Source organism: Struthio camelus, chromosome 1 (assembly GCF_040807025.1).
Source record: "Struthio camelus isolate bStrCam1 chromosome 1, bStrCam1.hap1, whole genome shotgun sequence".
NCBI lineage: Eukaryota > Metazoa > Chordata > Aves > Struthioniformes > Struthionidae > Struthio > Struthio camelus.
The window spans coordinates 189556639-189580188 of record NC_090942.1 but is presented as its reverse complement, the minus strand read 5'-3'; the positions used below and the strand labels follow the sequence as shown (position 1 = coordinate 189580188).

Sequence of the window (23550 nt, the reverse complement as noted above, 5' to 3'; positions counted from 1 at the left end):
ACAAAGCAATGGCTAGCTTGGTTTGCCAGTACCAGACACTGGTCATGCTCACAAAAAAACAAAAGTCTTTTTCTCTGCAGAAAAGAAGAAATACAGGTACAGAAAAAAACTGGACCGTCACGGCTCACATGCCAGCAAGACCTTCAACTAAGGTATAATATTCCCTACTGTAGATAAAAATGGCAGGCATTTAAAGTTGAAATTTCGATTGTTAGTCATCTACCAGAACATACACATCCTGATGTATATAGAAACTTTGGTTTTAAGCGCCCACAGGTAGAAAAAAAAGGGTTTTTTCCCCCCAGTTCTGAATCATTTAACTACCACCAGAAGAATAAAAAGAAAAAACATTTAGAATACAAAGTATATATTTCCAAAAGAAAGAAATTCCTTCTGATCGCACAGTACTTGTATTAACAATCCTCCTTTTTCTGGTACAGGATGCAATAAATAAGAAAATGAATATTACCTTATGTTTACTGCCTGACCAATATTAGTCATAGCTGATGTCATTATTTTAGTAGTAAGGCTTTCAGCAAAACTGACTCCATCTTGCCCAATACCACTGTCAGCCGTCAGACTCGTGTTACTCAGTTCTCTCTCTGCTTTCTCAACAGCTGCAGTAACCACCTTGTCAGAAAACACTGCCTTCTGTTCTACATCAATATGAATTTTAGGAATATCAAGGTGAAATATTCTTGATTTTTGACAGACGCCACCCAACCTGGAATGAGGGAAACGCTTCACTGGAATGGTAGATTCTTGCGCAGGTAGATGAGACGTACTTTCTGTACAGCACTGATGTTCCTTCATACTGCAGCATCTACAGACCGTTCCAGAAAAAGGAGACAACTTCTCAGTGTATGAGAGCCTATCTCCATTTCTCCTGTTTTCAGCTGCATGGAGAACAGCAGATTCTAAACTCATTTCTAGAGTATCATCTGCTACTTTCCTAGCATACTGCTCTATAGCTTGCATTATACCTTCACTGTAACCATTTTCATTTAAATCGCCTGTACTATGATATAGTTTACGATTTGGGGAGAAAGGAAATGCCCTAGAAAATGTTGTTTTAGTAAGATCCCCCGTGACTTCATCAAATTCAGTCTTTTTATATAGACAAGAATCTGTTAAAGATTTTGGCAAACACGCTCCTGGCATTTTCAATTTCTTCCTGACATCACAAGTTATACTGTGAGCAAGAGATTCTGAAAAGTGCAATAACTCCGTGCGTTCCGCTCTCTGCGTCCAGACGTTCCTTTCGCAAGTTTGGTCTTCACAGTGATGGATATCGCTTCTCACTTGCTGTAGTGAATCTTTATTTGTTATTTTGAAGAGCTCCAGCTTGCCATTTACCTCTGTATTTTGCCCAGGTAATGTCTTTCTGTTGCATCTCAATTTAGTTTTCCTAGCAGCTTGCTGTAGGCCTGATTTTATAGATCTGTAAGCAAGCCTACTAGCATATTGATCCACTAACAATTCAGCATTGCCACCTTCTCTTTTCAAAACTCGAATAATATGATCTGCATACTCATCAGTCACGCTTTCACAGCTTGGGTATTTGGAAGTCAAACCCATCATGCTCAAATTTTGTGGTAAAGAAAGTACAGACGAATCTCTCTCCCCAGGCCACTGGTCCCACCCTGGACCCCACCGTTCTTTTGAACTATCACCTTTATCACCTTTTCTCAGATAAAGGCAATCCACCTGGCAGTTAACCCGTTTCAACCTCAACAGTTTACAATGCCTTGATTTCACCATTTTCTTGGCCTCACTGATGACTTTTCCTGCCATATCACCTGCATAATTCCACAAAGAATTGCAGGTCTCTTCCGGAATATTTATAAATGCAGCATACCCACATCTTTTGTTTGGCATACTTAACTTAACCTGATTATTAGCTTCACCTTCATTTGTTTTATCATCTAAATGGGAGGCAGCCATTTCAGTCGCTATTGAAATTATATGACTAGCTAAGTGATCTGCATACTGTATTGTTTTTTCTGGATATTCTTCTTTCTCAACTAGCATTTCAGAACAATCTTCATCTTCACTGCTCTCCACTTCTTCAGAAAGTGATCGCATGAGTTTCAGCATAAATTCTTCTTTTTCCAGGGAGTCATGTTCAGTTTCAGGCAAACCAGTAACAGATGGATTGTATGGTGTAGAAGGTGGCGTCGCGGGTGCAAATGCCTTTGCTAATTCTCCCTTGAGTTTCTTAGATAACTTCCTTAGGTTCCTTTCAGAACTAGCTTCACATGGTACTAAGGGAGTTGGTGGGGGTGTATCAGGCATTACACAGGTATTTCCATCCTTGGTAGTTGATTTATCTTCCATCCGCAAAGCATCTTCACCACCAAACATCCCTGCAAAGGTACTTGCATGCAGACAACAATCATCCCGCCTGTAAGTCAGAGACCCTGATGATGCTTTTTGAGTGTCAGGGTTTTTTGAGGGCTTATTTAAGTACTTTATTGAGCAGCTTCCTGTGTCAGTAAGGTCTTCTAGAACATGCCTAGAAAAAGCCACAGTGGAATACCGTGGTGGTGAACTTGAAAAAAACCTCCGTCCTTTTTGTTCCTGCCAACTGTCTCTAGATTCTGAAGACCGCTGAACAGAATGACCAGGAGCAAGAAGAAATTTAGGTGGATTATTCAAAGGCATCTGTTGCTGTTCAACAATTATAGGAACATTATTTTGTTTCTCAGCCTCTTGCTTCATTATCGCACTATATTGTTCGTTTCTACTGTTATCTGCATATATCTGTGAGCCCATATTACAGGCTAAATTCTCACAGGTGCTTGATACCACACTGTTACTTTCATCTACAGATTGCTTTATGATATACTTGGCCAAGTGGTCTGCGAACACGTTCTTGGGAAAATCTTCACCAATGCATTGCAAATAAGGTTTTCTTTCTAATATTTTTCTTGTTAAAAGATCTGTATACTCTTCCACTGCTTTCGTTACCCTGGATGAAGTTATGGCTTCATAGGCTTCATTTACGATCATATCTACCATTGTTCCAGAGAAACTACTGATGCTTTTCGATCCACTTGTTAATTCTAAGTTATTATTCATTCCAGAGCTGTTATTTGTTTGTTTGGTATCATTTTGGTTATGTAAAAGTGATGGATTGTTTTCAGTACTTTGATTGGGATCTGAAGTTAGGTATAAATTTCTGAAAGAAGCAATTTCCTCCTCTCTCTTTCTAGGTATGAAAAATGGATGAGTAGAGTCTTTATACGCTTTCATACTGCCAGAGTTTGAAGCGCTCCATGCTTTTGCTTTATAAACATCAGAGGAAACCTGATGTTGACAAAGAGCTCTTCCAGCTAAGGGCACAGGTATCGAACTTACAACACCAGAGGTACAAAATAGAGCTTGCTGCACTGTATATTCTGTCTTGGATTCTTGTATTGCACTCAGTGCTACTCTATCATTAAAAGTAGGAAAAGCTGTGGAAGTCTGTGTTGACTGTAACATACTTTCTGCACTCACATATTTAATGTTGTCCATGGAAACGCTAATGGCTGCTTGTGTTGTGAAGGTCACATCAACCTGAGAGAGTTCAATAAAAGCCTCCTGAATGACAGATTCAGATAAATCTCTGGCATAGGATCTTACCACTTTATCTTCAAAATCAAACGATGAAGGCTGTGCAGCCGTAGGAGTCGATGGATATGAAAACTGACATACTTCCATGATTCCTTCAAACACAAGTTCTTCAGCAAGATCTGCTGCAAAACGTGCAACTGTGTTGGTAAATATTTGTTTCTTTACATGTCGCAATTCTTTCAAAGCGCTAGTTATAGCTTCACTCACCAAAAAGCCTGCCAGCCCATTAATGGCACGCTCCTTCAGGGAAATTGCTCTACGTCTTCCAATCTCATAAAAAGCCATTTGAAAGACTGAGGAAGTCAATCTAGCAGCTAAATGACAAAGTGCATTGGTACATGAAGAAACACCTTTTTGTAGGTCTTTAAACGCACTGCCAAAACTTTTTTCAACCAAATCAGTTGCAAATTTTTGAATGCTATCTCTAATCATTAATGACTTATGTTTTAATTTAGCTTGCTTCTCTGGCTCCTTGCCAGTTTTCATTCTGTGATCCACAGCTTGACCTTTTTCTCCTTTCAAAGCAATTCTGTGGCATTTGGAATCGTTTCCTGCATGGATTTGTTCTGATGAAGACTCGGAATGAAAAACAGAACCCAGTATTTCAAATGAAAAACTATCAGCGTATTCTGAGTAAGTACCGTAGAGTGCATCATGGTGGTTTTGACCTGTCCCATCTCCACCAGGATTCATCCGACACAAGCATTCAGAACCACCACAGCTTCCTAGTGGACTGAAAGCTGATGATCTAATAGGGCTAAACAAGCCTCCACTCTCTTCCCCTGATGTTTTAACTGGGCGAGGAGAATCTGGAACATCAAAGACACTGCTGTACGGCGACTCAGGTTTACGAGGAGTTGGTTTCTTTACATTGGCTGGAAGTGTGGGACGATCAAACTTGAATTTTTGAGGATTCATTGTTATGTTTGCAGAACACAGCTGTTCATGGGCAGCCCTCCTTTTCTGAGGAGGATTCCCTTGGACGGGATCCCTAATAACTTTACAAGTGTTTTCCAGGGTTTGTTCCAGTTCATCAAATTGATCAAAACTATCAAAAAATTCACTTACTTCTGAGTCCGAATCCTCTATACCATCTTTCACTACTGGAATTTTTGGCAGCTGAAGTTTTGCCTTCAAGCTTTTTTGATACCCTTCTTCATCTAAGAAGATAACAGGGCTTGGGCTGGAGCAATCTGACTCAGAGGATTCTGCCGGAGAGGAGGAAAATAATGTTTTCTGTAAAAAATTAACACCTTGATCAGAAGGATTATATGGCTTATAGAAACTCCTCTGTATCCACGGATCAGAAATTGAGGTTGTAACTGAATTTTTTACTGAGGACAGTTCCTTAAGTCCCAAAATATCAATCAAAGTGGAAGATCTAGCAGATGACTTTCTACGTACAGAACCCATGAGGTTTTTTGAGTCCACAGCTTCTAAACATTGAGCGGGGATGGTCTGTGAAGCAGCATCTCGATGGTTTCGAGAACTAAAGCTGCATGCCCCTAAAAAGAAAAAAAAAAAACCTTCAAAAACAAAAGTCTCCACATAAATGCACAACATCAGGGATAAATTCTGATAGCAATCACTGGGCTTTTTATTGTTGCAATGCATTAGGTAATCTTGCATGATTTGAGTTTGAAAAGAATGAAAGATTGATTTATTAGACAAATCTAATCACTAACAAAAATCATGTACTTTCTAGCACCCAGCATAGGGTCTGCCCTCTCTGGATCTGCCACCACAGCTGCAATTTTTGGCTTATGATTTGACAAACTACTGCTGTGAAGAGAATGACAAAAATTTAAATTTACATTTGTGTATTATCCTCTTGAAACAGGTGATTACTGTTAAAAGTTACTAGATGTTTCATATGCATTTATTGTCTCATGAAGTCCTGCAACAGCTTAAATTTCAAAGAGCAGGCTCTACAACAAAACTCAACAGCGTGCAAGCACTTACCAACACTCTGTATCTTTGAAGGCTCATCTTCATCCAAGTGTTCAAAAGCAGTGACAAAATCATCCTCAATTGAAGAAACTGATTGATTAGTGTCATCATCTTCTGCATGGGATGTCTCTGTTTGATGTTTTTGCAATGAGTTTATTTCCACTGCATATTTTACACCTGTAGTATACTTGCTCAGCAAGGTAAATACATAATCAGCTTTGATCCTTGGGAATGAAGGAGACAATCTCATCACACAAAGCACTTCAGGAAGCTGATTCTTGAAAAAGAGGGCAACAAGAAAACAAACATATAACAAACTTGGAAAAATTTCTGCTGGCAGGAGTAACAAGGGATTCCTTCAACGCATCTTTATGAACAGTAAACAATTTATCTGTAAAAATCCTTTCCAGATAAGGAAATAAATGGAACAGTTTGTGTACAGCAACAGTTATATCACTTATTCATTTTAATAACTCCTGCATTCTGAATAAATCATTGCATTAAAACCAAAAAAAAAAAAAACAAGTCGTTTAACACAGCCCTGATAATATATACCCAAGACTATTACAAATATACATGTTAAAAATCTGTGAGGAAGACAGGACTTCAAAGTGTGTTCATGCTGCACAGTATTTCAGTTTAGATATTTGTATCATATACAATCAAATTTACATTGTAACACTAGTCAATATGACTTAAAGAAGTTTGCTTTAACAATATTTATAATTGGAAAAGAAAAAACAACAGTGAGTTTTATGAAAGCCTGACATTGTCAAAATTTCCTGGCACTTATGTTTCAAGGAGGAAAACCCTGAAGAGGAATGGAAGCTGTATCTGAGCAGAGCAGTCATAGACAACTTGATCAGTTTCACTTTCTTTCCAAATAGGCCATGAAAGGGACTTCAGTGACGGAGAAGAACAGGACCAAGTCAGCCAGCAAGTACAGACAGGCCATATCATGCATCAGGTGAGTAGTATGTGAGACGGTGTTTCACTTTACACTAGCTAGACTAGGCAATGTACTGATCATAAGGTGCATACAAAACTAAGAACGCCTCCAAACTTCTTGGTTACATCTTCTAAAATCCGTGGTCTTTCACAAGAAGAAACAGTCCTAAAAGGCAGGTCTTCATTGCTCGTTTGAGCATTACCCATGCACCGCTTCACCTTTCAATCACCCTCCTACTGAATTCACTGCTACAGAGAATCATTGTAGCAGAAATTCTCTTGTGCAACATAAACATTAAATATTTATATTAGATATTTTGTATTACAATAGAGCACTTAACTCCAAAGCAAAAAGTTTATTTTGAAATTTTCTAACATTCATTTTGAACACAAGGAAACTGCAGAAACATAACAACATTAACATTGGTTGGCCTAAGATAGCTTAAAAATACAAGCAAGACAAGGTGCGATACTGCTAAATTCTTGTAAAACCAACTAAAAGACTTCCGTATCTAAGACATGTAAGACGACACAGAACATTTACCTGATGTTTTGTGATACAAGGTTTTTCCAAGCTTTTCTTTATATCTTTTAGAAATATAACCTCGTTTTCTTTTAGCTTGCACAACTGGAGTGATTTCAGGACATCTGGAAGTTCTACAGAAATAGCTGTCAGCCCCTAATTTAAATATAAGAACACACTGAGAATACAATGTGAAAAACATGTAAGTGATAATGAAGAGTTTTTAATTTCATATTCCCAAAACTGTGTATGAACAACTAGAACAGGTTGTCCAGAGAGGCTGCAGAGTCTCTATCCTTGGAGATACGTAAAAGCTATCCCAACATAGTCCTGGGCAGCCTGCTCTAGGTGATCCTGCTTGGGCAGGGAAATTGGAGTAGATGATCTCCAGAGATCCTTTCCAACCTCAACCATTCCAAGACTCTGTGAAAATGTTAAGAGCCACTAATTTTGGTAGAGCTGTTTTCCTCCCTACTTCTCACCCCATCCTCCAGTTATTCTCTCAAACTCTGGTGTAGAACTCATTTCCACTAACAATTTAATCCACACTTGTTTCTAATTCACACTTCTACCAAAAATGTCCACTGTTCTCATGTGACAGAAGAGCTTTAAAGGTCACAAAGGAGAATCTTAGAAGGAGTAAAAAGCATCTACACATCCTACAAGGTGCACAACTACTCAGAGAAGACTGAACTCAGCTAATAATACTTTTAAATGGATCTCTACACATTCTTAGCACACTTTCTTTGAATGGCATTTTAGACCACTATTATAAAAACAGAGACGTGGCTCTTGTTTTAATATGATCTTGGGTAACTTTTAGATTTACCTAAAATATAGAATTAGCCTAAAGTACTTTTCAATACAGACATTACTGATTTATACTATACGAATCAAGTTTCCATAAACCTAGTAAGCCCTGTTCTCTCTAAACTTCACCTAGTTCTAAATGATGAAATAGTTCTTACCCCATATATGGCAGCATGTTTAGCAGTATTATCATTTTATTAACTTCTCAAAAATTGATGCAAGTTTGAATACAAATGGATTCAGTTTCTTTTTTCATTTTTTAACATCAGTGAACTGCTACAGCAATCTCTGGCTAGCTAGCAGTCAATTCAGGAAAGTTATAGCTCTGCAGACGACAATGGCACCTTATTATTAAACACAACTCTATGAAGGAGGAGCTTACAAACCACAAACAAAATAGTCATGCCAAAATACCTACACATACAGTAGAAAACAAATGTAAACAGGCTATTCCAGACTATTCCAGTACAATTAATATTTTAAATATCTATAAAGCACTGGTACTTGTATTAAAATCAAAATCAGTATTTTTCAACTATATTTAAAACTGTTATGAATGTTTTTAAATATTCAGTGTAAACATATTTAACTTCTCAAAGAACAAAATTCCTCCATCAAGAAGGTATATATTATTTACAAGAGATCACCAGTGCTGAACTATATTATTTTCCAATAGAGATATATACTATACCTGCAAACGACCAGTACTCATCTCTTCGGCAAAACCTATAAATGTAATCTGCAGAATAAATATATGAATATATGAATGTCTAGATTTCTGTACAAGTTTAAGAGTAAAATTCAGCAGACTTTACTGTAAAGCTTCATTTTATTGTCACAAGAAACATACCTTTGAATAGCATTGCTTGTAGAAAGAGTAACGTGGAGTCTTACATGGAGAATAGTAAGTCTACGCAATTTGACTTGTCATGAAAGAGTAGATCAGACTGCAGAGCACATACAATGTTTAAAATCCGCTACCTAAAATTTCTTCTAATGGTCTACTGACTCGTATACTTTGAGCAACATATACAGCTCCATTATGCCTACTGATATAAATATGATTTTGCAAAGATCAGTGCGCCTCTGTCCTTGCTTCCAGCTGGCCAGATGTAAGTCAGTTCCAATCAGTTCTGAAATTTGTGTCCCCGTTAACAAGCTCTTATGGATTAGGCTATACTTCAGCAAATTTACCACATGAACTGATTAGTCTTAGGCCAAAACAGAACAGAGGACTTAAGCCACATGTTTGTAGGCAATACCCAAGCAGACAAATCCCTGAGGTTTAAAAAAAAAAAAAAAAAAAAAAAAAAAAAAAGCTTGTAATATTCAACCTTAAAAGTTTCTTGTCAGGCTCAAGAAACTGAAAGGTGATAGGACTGCCTACTCAGCTTCACCTCAGCTTGTTGTGCTTGTGAACAGTGATAATATTTTATCACATATTCCCATACTATTTTGTCTACAGGCATCCTCTATCATTCAGTACCACCAAATCAAAGGACATAAGTATTTCGTTTTATTTTCTCTCTTCAGTGCCACTTCATGACCTACTTCACGTCCATTATTCCAACCCTGCTTTAAATGTCAGATCTATTCAGTTCTCTTAGTTTTTCCCTTATGGCAAACCAATAGGGTGCCTGCACGCTTCCAAAAAAAACCCAAAGCATTTATTTTCAAAAAAAGCTTGGAGATCCATTTTGTAGACAGGAAATTAAAGTACAAAGATCAAACATTTTCACTTTTGTCTGGAGCTAAGTTTTCGATGCCTTAGATTCAGTTATTTCAGAACACTATGCAGTAGACCAAATTGTATGCATTCAAGTCACAGGTCATACTAACTTGGTGGTAATTACTCACTGTTTCTGTAAGGTAGCCTTCTGGTGTAAAAAGCAAAGAATACTATTATGTTCACAATCACTTACGACTAACTGGTCCAGCAATTTACTTGGGCATACACAGAAATTGTGAAACAGAGCCAGAAAAAGAAATGGCTGGAAAACAATTCTGTTTTGCTGAGTGTTTGCATTTTGCAATTTTATTTCAATGTAAGGCAAAAAAGTCTTTCTTGTAAATTGAAATCATACTAAAATATTAAAAATTCTGACAATTTGTATTTTAGGGGGTCTTGTACTGGGAGGCTACTTTCCCAACAGAAAAAAAAACTTCCTGTTTAAGTCTACACATCTTAATTAGCATATTTCAGTTATGACAAAGCAGTAACTGAAACAAAGCTTTGCAATAGCATTCCAAACAGCTCTAGGCAAAACATAGTTCTTCAGCACAGCATTCACTGCCTTAACGATCCCATTTGAGCAATATGCCCTTCAACTCCTACATCTTTGATCTGTACAATACCTACAATTACACCTTTAAACTCCTACGTCTTTAATCTGTATGATACGTACAATATAAGTTCAATTCTTCCATTGAAGAGGCCTAACAATACCAAATGACTTAAAGGACTTGGAGGAAGAAGAGTTTTCTGAACAACGTTTTGGGGAACTTTGGGGTTTGCTGCTGTTTTTTGTGGGTGTATGTCCCTTTTGCTTTCTTATGCTCCTGCCCTTTCCTCTTCCTCAATAATTCCGAGACCCTTCTCCCACAGAATACTTCATTGTGCAACACAGGGCAGCATTCAGAAGTTGTAGTTTCATACAGAGGAGGGCTAACCAGTCAATGTACGTGCTGACTGGTCTGCAAACATTGGCCAAATGATATCATTGCAGAGTCCACCTATTTTTGCCTCAGGGACAATATTAATTTGGATCTCTATGTGACTTGCCTTCAATTGTCACAGAATTAACAGAAATCACTTTTAAGGCCTCAAACATGGATGAAATTAGTACTTCAGACCAGAAGTCACTAGGGAGTGGACTGGGGGAGAGAAGGGCCTAGAGTCAAACACGAGTCTTTTCTTTAAACTAAAAATAGTGTATGTGACACTGTATTTGAAGGTTATCATAATCCACAGGGACAGAAGTGCTGAATTCAAATTGCATAGGAAACCTAAATTCAGTTTTTGTAGTCTGATCAATTACTTTGCAGTCTTAATATTATGTTCTGTTAACACTATTCTTTCTAACGATGTCTTTCCCTACATTTTTATAGAAAAAAAAAATATTTTCTATGACAGTATATTGACCCTCCAACATTTCATGCAGAGTGCTCTTAACTGCTTGACCTAATGAAGTAACTGAACATAGTAAGGTATCCTTCTCCTTAGAGAACATTAGCTAGTTGCTTATGTTTTGCTTGCCTCTAGCATCTTCGGACGTACGGGGGGCGGGGGGGGGGGGGGAACAAAGTTGAAAAGTTTGAGTTTTGTTGTAGATTCTAGAGCATGGTCTGCCTAAACAAACAGATTCCTTAGCCCATTCCTCCAGTCGCCTAGCTCCTGCTCTTCCTTATCTCCTCATCTGTCCCAGTTCTTTTCACAGTTTCACAACCTTAGTTCCTTGCGTGTTTCCCCAAACAATTCATTCAGTCACAGTCTTGCCATCCAGAGAGTCCCAGACAGCCTGGTGTTGTCCAGGCAATCCTATGCTAGTCACACAATCTGCCTTCTCCCTCCCTGCTTCTGCTCCTTACCCAGTTTCAGCCTCCCCCTAGCCATTTCTTGAGTCTTTTTTGCTTCATTTCCCCCTATCTTGGCTCCTCTGCCTGGCCAGTTCAGGTCACCCTCTCCTCTAAGCTCCTTTTCAGACCTGTGAACTACTAGTCTCCTCATAAAACTCTTAATGAGATCCGTATTGCTTCTCCTTTGGAGAAGTAGTGCTTAGTTTTGTAGTCCAGATAGCTCTGGCCTTTCTTCCTCGCAGCCCAAGATTTACCTGGACACTCCTAAATTCCATCCAGATCTACTCCTTTTCTCTCCCCACCTTGTCCAGCTTTTAGAGCACCTGTACTCGTATAAAAGAGCGCCTGAGCTGCAACACTGTGGCTTCAGCTTTTAGCAGCAAGTATAGGGCAAACATGAGCAATCACTATAGCCTGCAGGTTCAGACCTGAATCTAAGGGTTGTGCTACTTTGCTGAGATACCATGCATACAACCTGAACACAGGACTGCTCATCCAATGCAGTATACTCAGTAATACAACTCTTAAAAAAAATTATCTGTCCATACATCTTGATGTTTAGCTTCATGATTCTCATAAAGTTTGAAGAAGACACTTCTCTGCTTTACAATTCTTTTAAAGACTGCAGTTACCGCGTTCAGGGACAACACCACAGGGTAGAGTTTATGAGCAGTAAGCAACCTGCCATATTGTTCATGTTTACTATCCTGCAACTTTCCATGCCACTACAAGCAAGATCATCCTTTATCATACCTATGAAAAGACATATAAATTGTTAGGTTATGCCAAACCTCAAGAAAATTAGCTTGTTCTTCCCGATTAAAGCACTCCTCTGCCAATACACTGCATAACTCTCTTCTGCTCTGTAGCAATGACTTCATAGAGCGCAGTACACCTTCACCAAAAGTCTGAAAGACAATAAAAACCCAAATAAGTATAAAGCAAACAAAATGCATTTTCAATTTTGGATACATGGTTCATCCATCTGTCTCCTGCACCCAGTAAGTCTCTCTACTTTAAGCACTGTGTCAAACTACTTTGTATATAAATCACCAGGTTTGAAGTTTACTTCAGGACATGGAATTAACACAAAGCAAGTTGTTTTTCTTCAGGCAATACTTTTATTCCAAAACAAGTTAGTCATTCGGTATTAAAAAAAGAATAGTGAGAAAATGCAGACTTGTTCATTAATTAGTTCAATTAATGCCTGCAGTCTTAGAATAACTGAGAGGAAAAAAAGAAGCAGATGAATGCAAGATGAAATCCAAGCCCTATCTATTTCTTGCATCAAAACCTATATATGGAAGTTTTCCATCAGCTTTTCCTTAGAAAAGAATGAAAGACAATTTAGTCGGCAGGAATAACGGAGGTGAATGTAACAGTCAGGAGAAGGGGGGAAACACAGGAGAGAGGAAAAAAGCACATCCTCACTGACAGACTACAGATCTGGTAGCACACTGATGATGACTGAAGATATAAGATATCTGTATTTAAAAAGGAAGAGGAAGGGTGTGATGCATGGGTTTTAAAATCAAATCAATGAATACAGAAGTAGTCAGAAAAATGAAAGAAAAATATATGGAAATAACTAGGCATATATAATATACTATTTCCAGAGGAGAATTCACCCATCTGGACTTCCATAGATACACAGTACACTGTACCATATGCAGACTCAATAAAACCAGAAAAAAGATAGATTTTTAGCAAAAGAAATATTTCTAGAAAAAAGAACCTATCCAAAGGCTCAGCAAAAGTTGTTATGAAAGAGTATAATAGAAATGGCCCAGTAACAACTACTTCAAAATTTATCTTGAAACTGGGATCAAGTATCATCATTATTAATAAATGGATTGCAAAGAAAAAAGTACAGGTGAAGTCTAATGATAATTCAAAGCAAGGAAGAGCAGCATATCAGACAGGAACAACTTGTTCAACATGAGAGTTGTAGTAAGAAGAATAGTTTAAAATGTAGTACGAAGTCCAAGGTCACCGCCTTGAAAACTAACAGCAAGCTTTCAAACAGAGTTGGGAATTTGTGACTTGGAAAACAAAAGATCTAACTTCATTACTTGATCACGGGAGAGCAATGGGCGGTCAACGTTATACAGCACTTTAAAAAAAAAAGGACGAAGACATCCTCTATAATTGCACATACAATATCATCCACATGTAAAAAGAAGATTAATTCACAAAAAGCACAGTAAGGAAGACTAGGAAGGATAATCACTGCAACGCAGAGGCTTCCACATAAAGCAGACTAAGACCTTAGCTTACACAGCCTCCAAAACGCAGGCTGAGAGAAGATATGATCTCTGCCTGTAAACATATCATGAGGGTGAACATAAGCAAAAGAAAAAAACAATTTAAGTTGAAGACTAATGACATCCATGGACAAACGGGTATAAATTTGCTGTGGATAATTTTACTCCAGAATTCATAAGATGACTCCTACCTATTATAACAGCAACATTCAAAAAGACTTAAAAACAGCAGGAGTTTTTTGTAACCTCATTAACTATGAGACTATGTTTAGTAACTTCTTTGTACACTTACCGAAATCATGCCTGTGACAGCAGAGGCCTGGACTCAAATCCAGAGAATTCTTCCTATCTTATATCCATCAGGCAATGAAAGCAGACACTCCTACAACCCCCACTTGGGAGATGCTCAACTAAATTAAAAACTGAAAAATGGTGTGTCCAAGACCATCACTTCAGTTTAGGCAAGGACCAGAGGTCATCCTCAACAACAAGATGTTATTTGTTTTTATAAATAGCACAACTATTTCCAATACTTATTTGGCTACGGGCAAAAGACAAAAGTCTCTGCAAAGCTCTACTTGCTAGGTCTGTGTACTCCTTCTACTCAGAAATCCAGAAGTCAGGTATCAGGCAGAGAATCTTATTTCAGCTCTGAACAAAGATTTTGAGCTTACTAAACCATAGCAGGGGAAATGCCAACGTCCTCACCGCACTCAGAGCAAGACAGAACTGAACAAGGCAAATAGTTCTCATTCCTCTAGCCCCAACGAGCAAAGCTTTGCATGGTCCCCTTTGTGGCCAGCAAATCCAGAAGTCCTTATTTACAGATACTTCACAGTATACTAGAGAAAACTCTATACTAATGGATTCCATGAATTATTTTAAACAACTGTTCTCAAATATTTCAAACAACTCACAAATCTGCAAGACGTCTATGTCATTTGGGGAGAGAGGAGGGTAGTGCTTTAAATAGCTAGCAGAAGGAGATTCCAAGGAGCATTAACAGTATCTGAAACTAACTCTTTTTCCCCTAGTATCTGCAGAGGAAATAAGTCCAGTGTTGGTGATTTTCAGGTTTACTCTGCTGTAAAGTAACAAAACAGCTCTTCCTGATTTCATATGCTGTAAGATTTCAACTGACCAAATTTTTTTTTAAATCATTTTGTAAAGATAGAAACTTGGGCTTCAAACGACTATATCACAACCATGGATTGACTTCTAAGAGCTACTGTAACAATTCACTTCAGTATTATGAAGGGGACATGAATCAGACTGCAAGCTATCAATCAAAAGAACATGAAGCATAGCGTGGTTCTGATCACCCTACTGTCTGGCTCTGTGTGAAAGGCTGGCTGGAGGTCCCATACTACAGTCTAAATGGCTGTCCCTAGGGGAAAAATTAAGAGGAGGCCACTACAGACAAAAACCTGGTCTGGCTACATGAAAAAGGAAAATTCTGTGAGACATCCGAGATGGGTCAATTTCACATTCCTAGAACCGCACAGCTCAGAAGGTTTAATGACAACTAACAGAATAGTTCACAGAGGTAATATTTTAGGTTACCATTAGAATCAGTCACAAATCAGTGTTAACTATCATTATTACAAATGTGTTTCTGGAAAACAAAGGCCTAGAAACCTAGGGGTTTTTTTTTTTTTTAGGGGGACGGGCCAGTGCGGAGAGAAAGTATTAAAAAAAAAAAAAGGAAGACTGAAAAGAGAGCTCTAACATTCACGTTATCTTCAGGTTGAGAATGCAAGATGACTTGAATGTAGTTAAACAATTCTATTTCAACTAGATATTTTATTTTAACGGTTTATGAAAAATCAAGACCTTTATACCTTGTGTCTAAAAGTACAAGAATATAACCCACAATTATAAATTAAAGTTTGTGACTAAAGTTAATGACTTGTTCCAGCTTCTGATACAGAATGACATCTGCAGTAAACTAGCAGACACATAACACGGATCTCTGCTTCTGAGCTGTTTCTATAGGACCTGTACCACAGACACGGCTTACCTTTAAAAAGAAAGAACAAAGAAAAAAATCCGCTTATGGAATAAAGTAATGTAATTTTCAGGTGACACTATTTCTTCGCTCAGTTTCTCCTCTTTAGCATTGCACGCACCCGTAAGTAAAGAATTTTTTAGCAGTCACGAAAGACCTAGAAAATATTCCTCTGCATTCAATTACTCTCTGAGAAATCCGAGTGGATAAATCAACTTGTTCCTTCAGGATACACTGCCATGTACTACGTTCATTTAAATAAGTGCTTACAGAAGTTGCAAGAAAAATGTAGTAGCATATTTACGTTCTCCAAGCTACAGTCGCAAAATTCAAAAGAATAAATAAATCACTTATAATTGGCAGACATCATACTGGTTAAAAAAAACCACACACACAAATATCATTCATAAATGCTAGACAGATCCTATTTTTCAAAGTGCTCCCAAAAAGTTTATGTAAACATAAGGATAAGCCAGCCAAGAAACCAAGATCTAAAGACAAAGATATTACAGTAAGTCTTAAAAGAATTCACAGAATAGTTTTCAATGAACATTATGTATATTTTAATTACATATAAACTTGAATAATCAGTACTCAAAACATATTTACACTCCACTAAACGAGGTAAATTTTGATATTTAACTACATCACAGTTTCATCGTATCACCTCAAAACAGAAAACAAAAGGTAAACGCACATGCATTGTACTCCTTTAAATTATTCTGTCTCCCAGTTCCACGTGGCTAAATATGCCAAAGCATAAAGCAGTTATTTGCCTCCTTGAAATTTTAGCCTATCAAAGTTAAAACTTATAACGCAAAAACCAATCAAACCTACTGGCTCACTCGTTTCATTACTAGAATGTTAGGATTAGGATCAAAAAGCTTTGAAAGTATAATTTCTTAGTATAGATAATTACCTTTTTCACAGATATTCTTGGCTTCACTCGACTGCCCCGAGCCTTGGCATACGTATCCATGATTTTACCAATCTTAGTACTCGATGCAGGAAGTCAGCTCAAACACACCTACAAAAAACATTTATACTTGATGATTTTATGTTTCCTCATTTAGTTAATATATAATTTTGAAAAAGTAAGTGGATGAAATAAGAACCAATGAAAACAATTTAAAAGTATTTTAAAACTGAGAAAGTTTAAATGGCATACCATCCATACAGATTTTGCCTTTAAAAAGATATACTGCTTTAAAGAAACTAAAAATACACAAAATGTAAAACTAAAAAAGTAAAGTTTTAGTAGAGTTAAAGTTTTAAAAACTTATTTCCAATATGTTTCTTTAAATAGATTTCAAGGTTGCACGGGTGGGAAAAACATTATATTGGATATCATTTTACTATTACTGATAGTCTAGTGACATTTATCAGGAGATCCCTGTATCATACCACACACTGGATCCACCCTCCGACAATCTGGAGAGAAAAATGTACTACTTACGCTCTCAGCCAACTGGCCTATTTATTTCTGTCAATCCTAAGTACTACAGAAGAACATGGGAGACTCCTGTTTAGGATAACTTGCATCAATAGTTTTGTTCTCTGGTATTGCTCTGGACAATCCGCCCCCAACTGGCAAACACAGGAGACCAAGGACGCATCTACCAGCACGCTTGTATCACCAAACTAGTGGTCAGAAGAGCTTCTGCTTAAGTCAGTTACCCTTACTGACCTTAAATCCAGCTCTAACAAAAGATACAGCAATGTCAAAAATAAATTTTGCAAGTTTCTCTCTTTAATCAATAGCAATGCAGAGAAACAGAAGATTTCAGTTTCTTTCATTCATCTCTACCTTCCAAAAATTAGCAATAAGTGAGAGAAAGCATGTGCTGGACCCTTAAGTTCTACAAAACTTTTAATATTTTATCTTTTTTCTTGGTCACACAATTTAGCCAAGAAGAACTTCTAGACTATCCAAAATAAACCACGCGAGGAGCAAACATGTGAAACTGACAGTAAAATAAAAAAAAAAAATACACATCCAGACATCACAGTATACTAATCTTAGTGAAGATTAATTTGCTAGAAAATTTTGAAAAGTTACATAGGTAAATAAACTGCAACACGTTCACCTGCAGAGCACTATATGCATCTTAATCTTCCAAATTTCAGAGATCTAGTTAAGATAATGACACAAAGCAGATTTCTAAATCTGTCTACCAACTTTTTTTTTCTGAATATGTATACACATATGCAAAAAGAAAAAAAAAATCATGGCAAACTTCACGGACTGAAGATTTAAAAAGAACAATGACACTTCTCTTGAGATTTACATGTTAAAAAAAATGCTATGAAACAATGTCGAGCAAGAAAACAGACTCACCTTACTGCTCCCTACTGCTCTAACTTTAATAGCTAATCTCTTCTTGCTAATCCAATTGTATCTGGGAAACACTCTTTACAATATCCTTGTCCTAAAAAGGACCGTCAGTGGGAAAAGCTGGTTTCTCACATAGGGTCAGGTACAAGTACCTGAGCTCCACTGTTTGTGGATAGTGCAGCAATTCAAGAAAGCCCTCCTTGTACAGGGAAATGACAGAGATGACCTTGTGACCATCTTGGGTCCAGAAGGATTTACTCAGGTACAGTAGTTTATGGTTACAGTACATTGCCTTCAGGCAGCAGGTTAAGCATCATTCTATGACACAGGGCTCAACCAGTTAACTCCAGCAACCCAAGTATCCACACAAAGCCACGTGCAGTGGCTGTAAGTCACAGTACAATTCTGTACACAATTCTGTAAGTCACAGTACAAAGAACCTGAAAGATGCTGGACAGAAACTGTACTTGTTTATCCTTGACTCAGCACCAGAACTATTTTGTTTTCTCTGCATCCTGTCCCTGTAGTACTTGAGTTATGGAGGTTCTCTCCACCACCTATAGCATCCCATCCAATAAAATAAAGAACAGTAACTTCAGAGAAATCTAAAAGTTCCCATTTTTCCAACACTACAACACAAAACAGAACAAAAATCTGAAAGGTTTTTTTTTATGCATAAAACTTATCCATCTTCAAAAGCATAACAGTCTAATCATCTGAAAAATACCAAAACTAACTGGAAAGAAAGCGAAAGCACTGATAGAAAAGATTGCCTGGAAATAGTTCACATCTTACAAATAATACTCACTGTTTAAAATTATTTTTATTTCTTCATGCTGTATTTGACCATTAAATTTCATTTCCTCCTACTGTAAACTTCACAAGAAATGGGGGAATAAATGGCAAAAGTCTCGGATGCCAGAGCAACAGAACTTTTCTGTTTCTGAAAAAATATCAGCCAAAGGCAGACATTCAAAAAAGGGGGGAAAAAAAAGAAAAGAACTTGATTGTGGGAATTGCCAATACCCGCACTAAACTAAGGAACAAGGAATACACATTTAGTTAGCTTTTCAGATCTCATTAGGTAACACGCAAAATTCACTAGTGAAATCAACGCCAATAATTCAATAGGAACGTTGCCCTGGTTTTCAATTTTTTACATAAATTTATTAAAAGTCAGCGTGCGCTTACAAACATTAACTGACACAGAAAGAAAGTTTATGTTATGTCTGTAAAGGGCAAATGTGCTAAGTAAATCTTTGAAATAGCTGTGCACATATACATGTCTATGTTTAAAGGTATACTAGCATATTTAAGAATTTGAATTGTATATCTGATAAATTTGAACTATATGTAATATATTCCATTCTTATTAAATTAAGTTCCAACAGACATTCTAGTTGAGGACAACAGTATATCTATGCTTTTGTTTCAAAACATATTTTTGCTGTAGTATTGTTCAAGGAGGGGGGGAGGGGAAGAAGAGACCTTCCTTTTAAAGCAAAGTACTTTTTGTGCCTTCAACACAATGACCTAAAGCAGCCAAAAGAACTTGGCTGACAATTTCCAAAAGCCAGGCTTAATCAAAAGCTGAGCTTGGAGACATTCATTCCAAACATTAAATTTCTTTTTTTTTTTTTTTTTTAAAACAACATGCACTCCTTTGTAACTTTAACAAAGTAAATGCTATTGAAAACCAACTTAAACAATCTGGTACTGACAAATCGACAGAATAGTCTGATAGATGCTTTTCCATTTCTTATTTCTAATAATTTATCACTTTCGCTAACGTGGTTGGCAGTTTTGAAAAAGCCTATTTATAAAAACGTCAAGTTGTCTTGAACGTACCTATATCCACACTAAGAAAAGGTGGAACAAATTCAGTTCATGTCAGTGAGCATTACTGACAATTCTGAAACACTGAATTTTCTTTTTCTTGTTTGCTTCTAGTTGTTTTACATTGAATTCTTGTTACATCGGATGCATGACGTGAATAATAAGCTTCACTACTTTCAAAAGAATTCTTAATTTTCTCTGATTAGTTCATTGCTAAAAATATTTTTCCAGCATTAAGTAAAACATAAATTAAAGTCTAAATGACTTTGTTTTTTGGTCAGAACTACATGTGCCTCAATTCATTAACTGCATCTTTTGAAATACTTCAGAACACATTCCAATTAAAAGTATGCTTGTTACTATGCTCATAAGGTCTAAAAATAGAGCACTGTTGTTCATCAATTGTACACTAAGATCTACCTGAAGATTTGGCTCAAATATTTTCTTTATAAAAAGACCTCCATTCCCTTTTGGTTCACTGATTCCACTCTTACAGTGGTATTGCCAGCATACTGCATCACTGTCTTTAGCCTTCTTTTTGTAAAAAAGATTTTCAACATTCAATTATTAAAACAGGCAATCATTTCAAAAAAAAAAAAAAAAAAAAAGGGCAGCCATTTGTTCCAGAATATATGGCTGAAAAATCTGGAAAATTTGCAGTTTTCCATCTACCCTGAATTGAACCTCTTTGTTATTTTTAAAAAAGTTGGATAAGCAACTACCACAGAAAATTGTCTCTTTTAATACTGCTACAGTATAATGATAAACATTTCACATTTTATCATAAAATAACTACACCATAGAATGTTATAGAAAATATTAACATTTCTCACGCTGTATCTTCTCCAAAACTTGAAAAATAAACTCTTTCACTATAGTAAACAGCAAGTACTCATCTTTTCCCTGTGCAAGTTGACTCAATATTAAAATGATTTTTATTTACTTTCTAATTGCATATCAGCAACACAGATGGCATCAGAGCCATAAAAATAGCACTAATCAGTTGAATGCCACTGTAGCAACACTAAAGAACCATAGAATCATTCCCTTTCCTTCACCCTTCAAAAAACCTTTTACTGTTTTTCACTTTTCCTCCCTACTACACAAGGAGGACTTTAAACAAAAGGGATATTTGCTTTTGTTCACCTAAAGGAAACATTTTTAAGCCACTACAGGGAAAAAAAAAATCAAATTAAATATCATCTAAGCAAGCAGACCTCTCAACTGTTAGAACACCAGAAAACCTTTTAAAGCATAAAGAACACCTGTTAAAACATAAGAAACTTTTTGGGAGGCGGGGTGAATTCTCAAATATAGCCTTTAAGAAAAATATTACCTAACATACCAAAAACACCCATTAGTCTAGACTTTGGGGGTTATGCAATTAACTTCATGTTTTTGCACTTTATTCTGTTGTGTAACACAACACAGCTAAACTTTCTTTTTTTAAAATGATTGTGTAAGTAACAGCATTTCAATAGTAGCATTACATTTTTCAAGCAATCTTATTTCCCCTGGAGAAGCACTTTGCCAGAGAATACCCTGTTTAGGAGGGTCTTTTTAATACTGTAACATACCAAATGATTAACAGGAAGAGGGAATAATCTAATTTATTTTTATTATTTTTCCATACTGTGCAAGACTTTCCATTGCTATACTCTTCCAACTGTCAATATATTTTAAAGAATCTACAAAGGATAAAAAAAAATATTATCATTTATCAGAAAAGACAGCACAATTTCATTACTAAGTCTCAAAAAGTCACCTTGCCTGCTCATGGATGAAGACCAAGGAATTTGCCTGGACAAATGGGACCAGCACTATTTATAAATAGGTAATTTCTCAAGAATTAATACTAACAGTATCTCTCACAAGACTAAAGACTAACTGTATAATTATGAAATAAACTTTCAACCCAAGTAAGACTGTCTTTCCAACTCTAATATGGACAACTTAAGTGCACTGTGCTACCATTGATTTTATTACTATTGATCTTTCCCAGACAAAATAAAACTTATTTTTCACCCTATTTCATAGTGATTTATTTGCACTGCAATAATATCTCAAGGCTTCAATGCGAATCTTATTGCACAGGATCTACAGCCGCAGTTCATAACCTTTTTTTTTTTTAAATAGATATTAGGGAAAACCACAGAAACCTACAGAAAGAAGTAACTTCATTAGACATAGAGAGAGCTGCACAGAAGAGCGAAGAAAGCGAACGCACAACACTCCCTCCCCCTCTCTTCAGCAAGGAAAGGAATTGGGAGAAGGATGGGGAAGGGGAAAAAGAAAAGCCACTTTTAAAATGCTAAACGCCGAGGACGAGGTGAACTTATTGAACCCGTGTGCATCAACCACGAAACAAGCCACTAGGCAGCCGAGACGGCCTCCGCCGAGCGGGCTAGCGGACTTCCCCGGCCGGCAGGCCTCCGGCGCAGCCCGCCGCGCCCCGCTGCGCAGCCCACACGGAGGGGGGTCGCCAACACCGCCCCGCCGCCACCGCGGCCCAGGGCGCTGCGCTCCCCTCAGGTAGGCGCGCTGCTCCCACCGCGGGCGCAGGGAAGCGCCGGGCCGGTGAAGAAGCGCCATGCCCGAGGCCAGGCAGAGCCCGCCGGGGAGGAGCCAGCAGCGGCGCACCCCCGGCTCTGCTCCCCGCAGGTGCGGGGGGAGGGGAGCGCGGAGAAGGGGCAGAGCATCCTCACCTCCCTGCCCCGCCGGGAGCCACCTGTGGGGACGAGCCCCCGCCGCCCGGCAGGCCGGGAGCCAGCGCTGCCCCGCCGCCGCCGCCGCCCCGCCCTCAACGGCTCCCCCAGCCTCGCGCACGGACGGAAGCAACGGCCGCCTCGCCCCCCGCCGCCAAAAGGGGGGCGGTGGGGGAGGGAAGAGGGCAGGGGGGAAGAAGAGCGGGCGCCCCGTACCTGACTGCCTCCTCAGCATCCGGCGCCCGCAGCCATTTCGCCTCCTAAAGCAACAGAGCGAACACCCAGCTCGGCCCCGTCGTCGCCCGCCCGCCCGCCCGCCCCCGTTACCGCCGCAGCCCCCCGCCGCCGCCTCCCCCCGCCCCCCCTCCGCGCTCTCGGCGCGCGTGCGTGCCGCTCTCGCGACGATTCTCCGCCCCCCACCCAGCACCCACCGCAGTCTCGCGCGCGCCCCCCCCCCCGCAGGAGGGAGGGCGTCACGTGGCGGCTCCCGCCGCGTCCTCATTGGCCGCCAAAGCGGGAATTCGAAGGAATCCTGGGAAGGAGGAGGAGGAGGAGGATGCGCTCGCCAGCGCCCCGCCCCGCCCCTCAGCGTGGGGGTGCGCGCGCCGCCCCCGCCCGTTATAGGCGTTACTCGCCCGGTAACGGGTGTGTGTTCCATCTTCTCTACTTAGGAGCTGCGTTTTACGCGCCTTCTCCTGGCAAAGTTAGGAACAAAACGCACCTCGTGTCTGGCCCAGGCCACCTGTCCCGTCTGCCCCTCCAGGCCTCGACAGGCGCCTTCTCTGAGGGGGATGCTGCGAGGTGGCTGGTGCTGCTGCTGCCAGCCGAAGAGCCTCCGTGGCCAGTGCTGCTTCGTCCCATCCACAGAAGTGACGGTACAGTCACGACCAGTGTCTTCCCTGCAGCAAGAAGCATGGCATGGCATGGTGTGAGGCTACTGCCCTTCCCTCAGCACCTGGCGTGGCAGCTGCAGCCTT

General features: G+C 38.8%; 1 protein-coding gene across 7 annotated transcripts in view; it reads right to left on the bottom strand.

Moving 5' to 3' along the window:
- AKAP11 (A-kinase anchoring protein 11) overlaps positions 1-23088 on the bottom strand; it is a 42692-nt gene extending 19604 nt beyond the window's left edge. For 4 of the 7 annotated variants that reach the window (XM_068929729.1, XM_068929732.1, XM_068929734.1 and 1 more), the window contains exons 1-7: positions 22790-22933; positions 16617-16724; positions 12217-12333; positions 8541-8588; positions 7061-7195; positions 5581-5845; positions 470-5123 (exon numbers count right to left, since the gene is read on the bottom strand). In XM_068929729.1, the coding sequence (XP_068785830.1) occupies positions 470-5123; positions 5581-5845; positions 7061-7195; positions 8541-8588; positions 12217-12333; positions 16617-16676 (5279 nt within the window). In that variant the 5' untranslated portion in view covers positions 16677-16724; positions 22790-22933. Of the gene's footprint in view, positions 1-469; positions 5124-5580; positions 5846-7060; positions 7218-8540; positions 8589-12216; positions 12334-16616; positions 16725-22789; positions 22934-23004 lie in introns of those variants that run through there. The other 3 variants (XM_068929730.1, XM_068929731.1, XM_068929735.1) reach the window with 3 other exon arrangements.
- Positions 23089-23550: the final 462 nt, after the last annotated feature.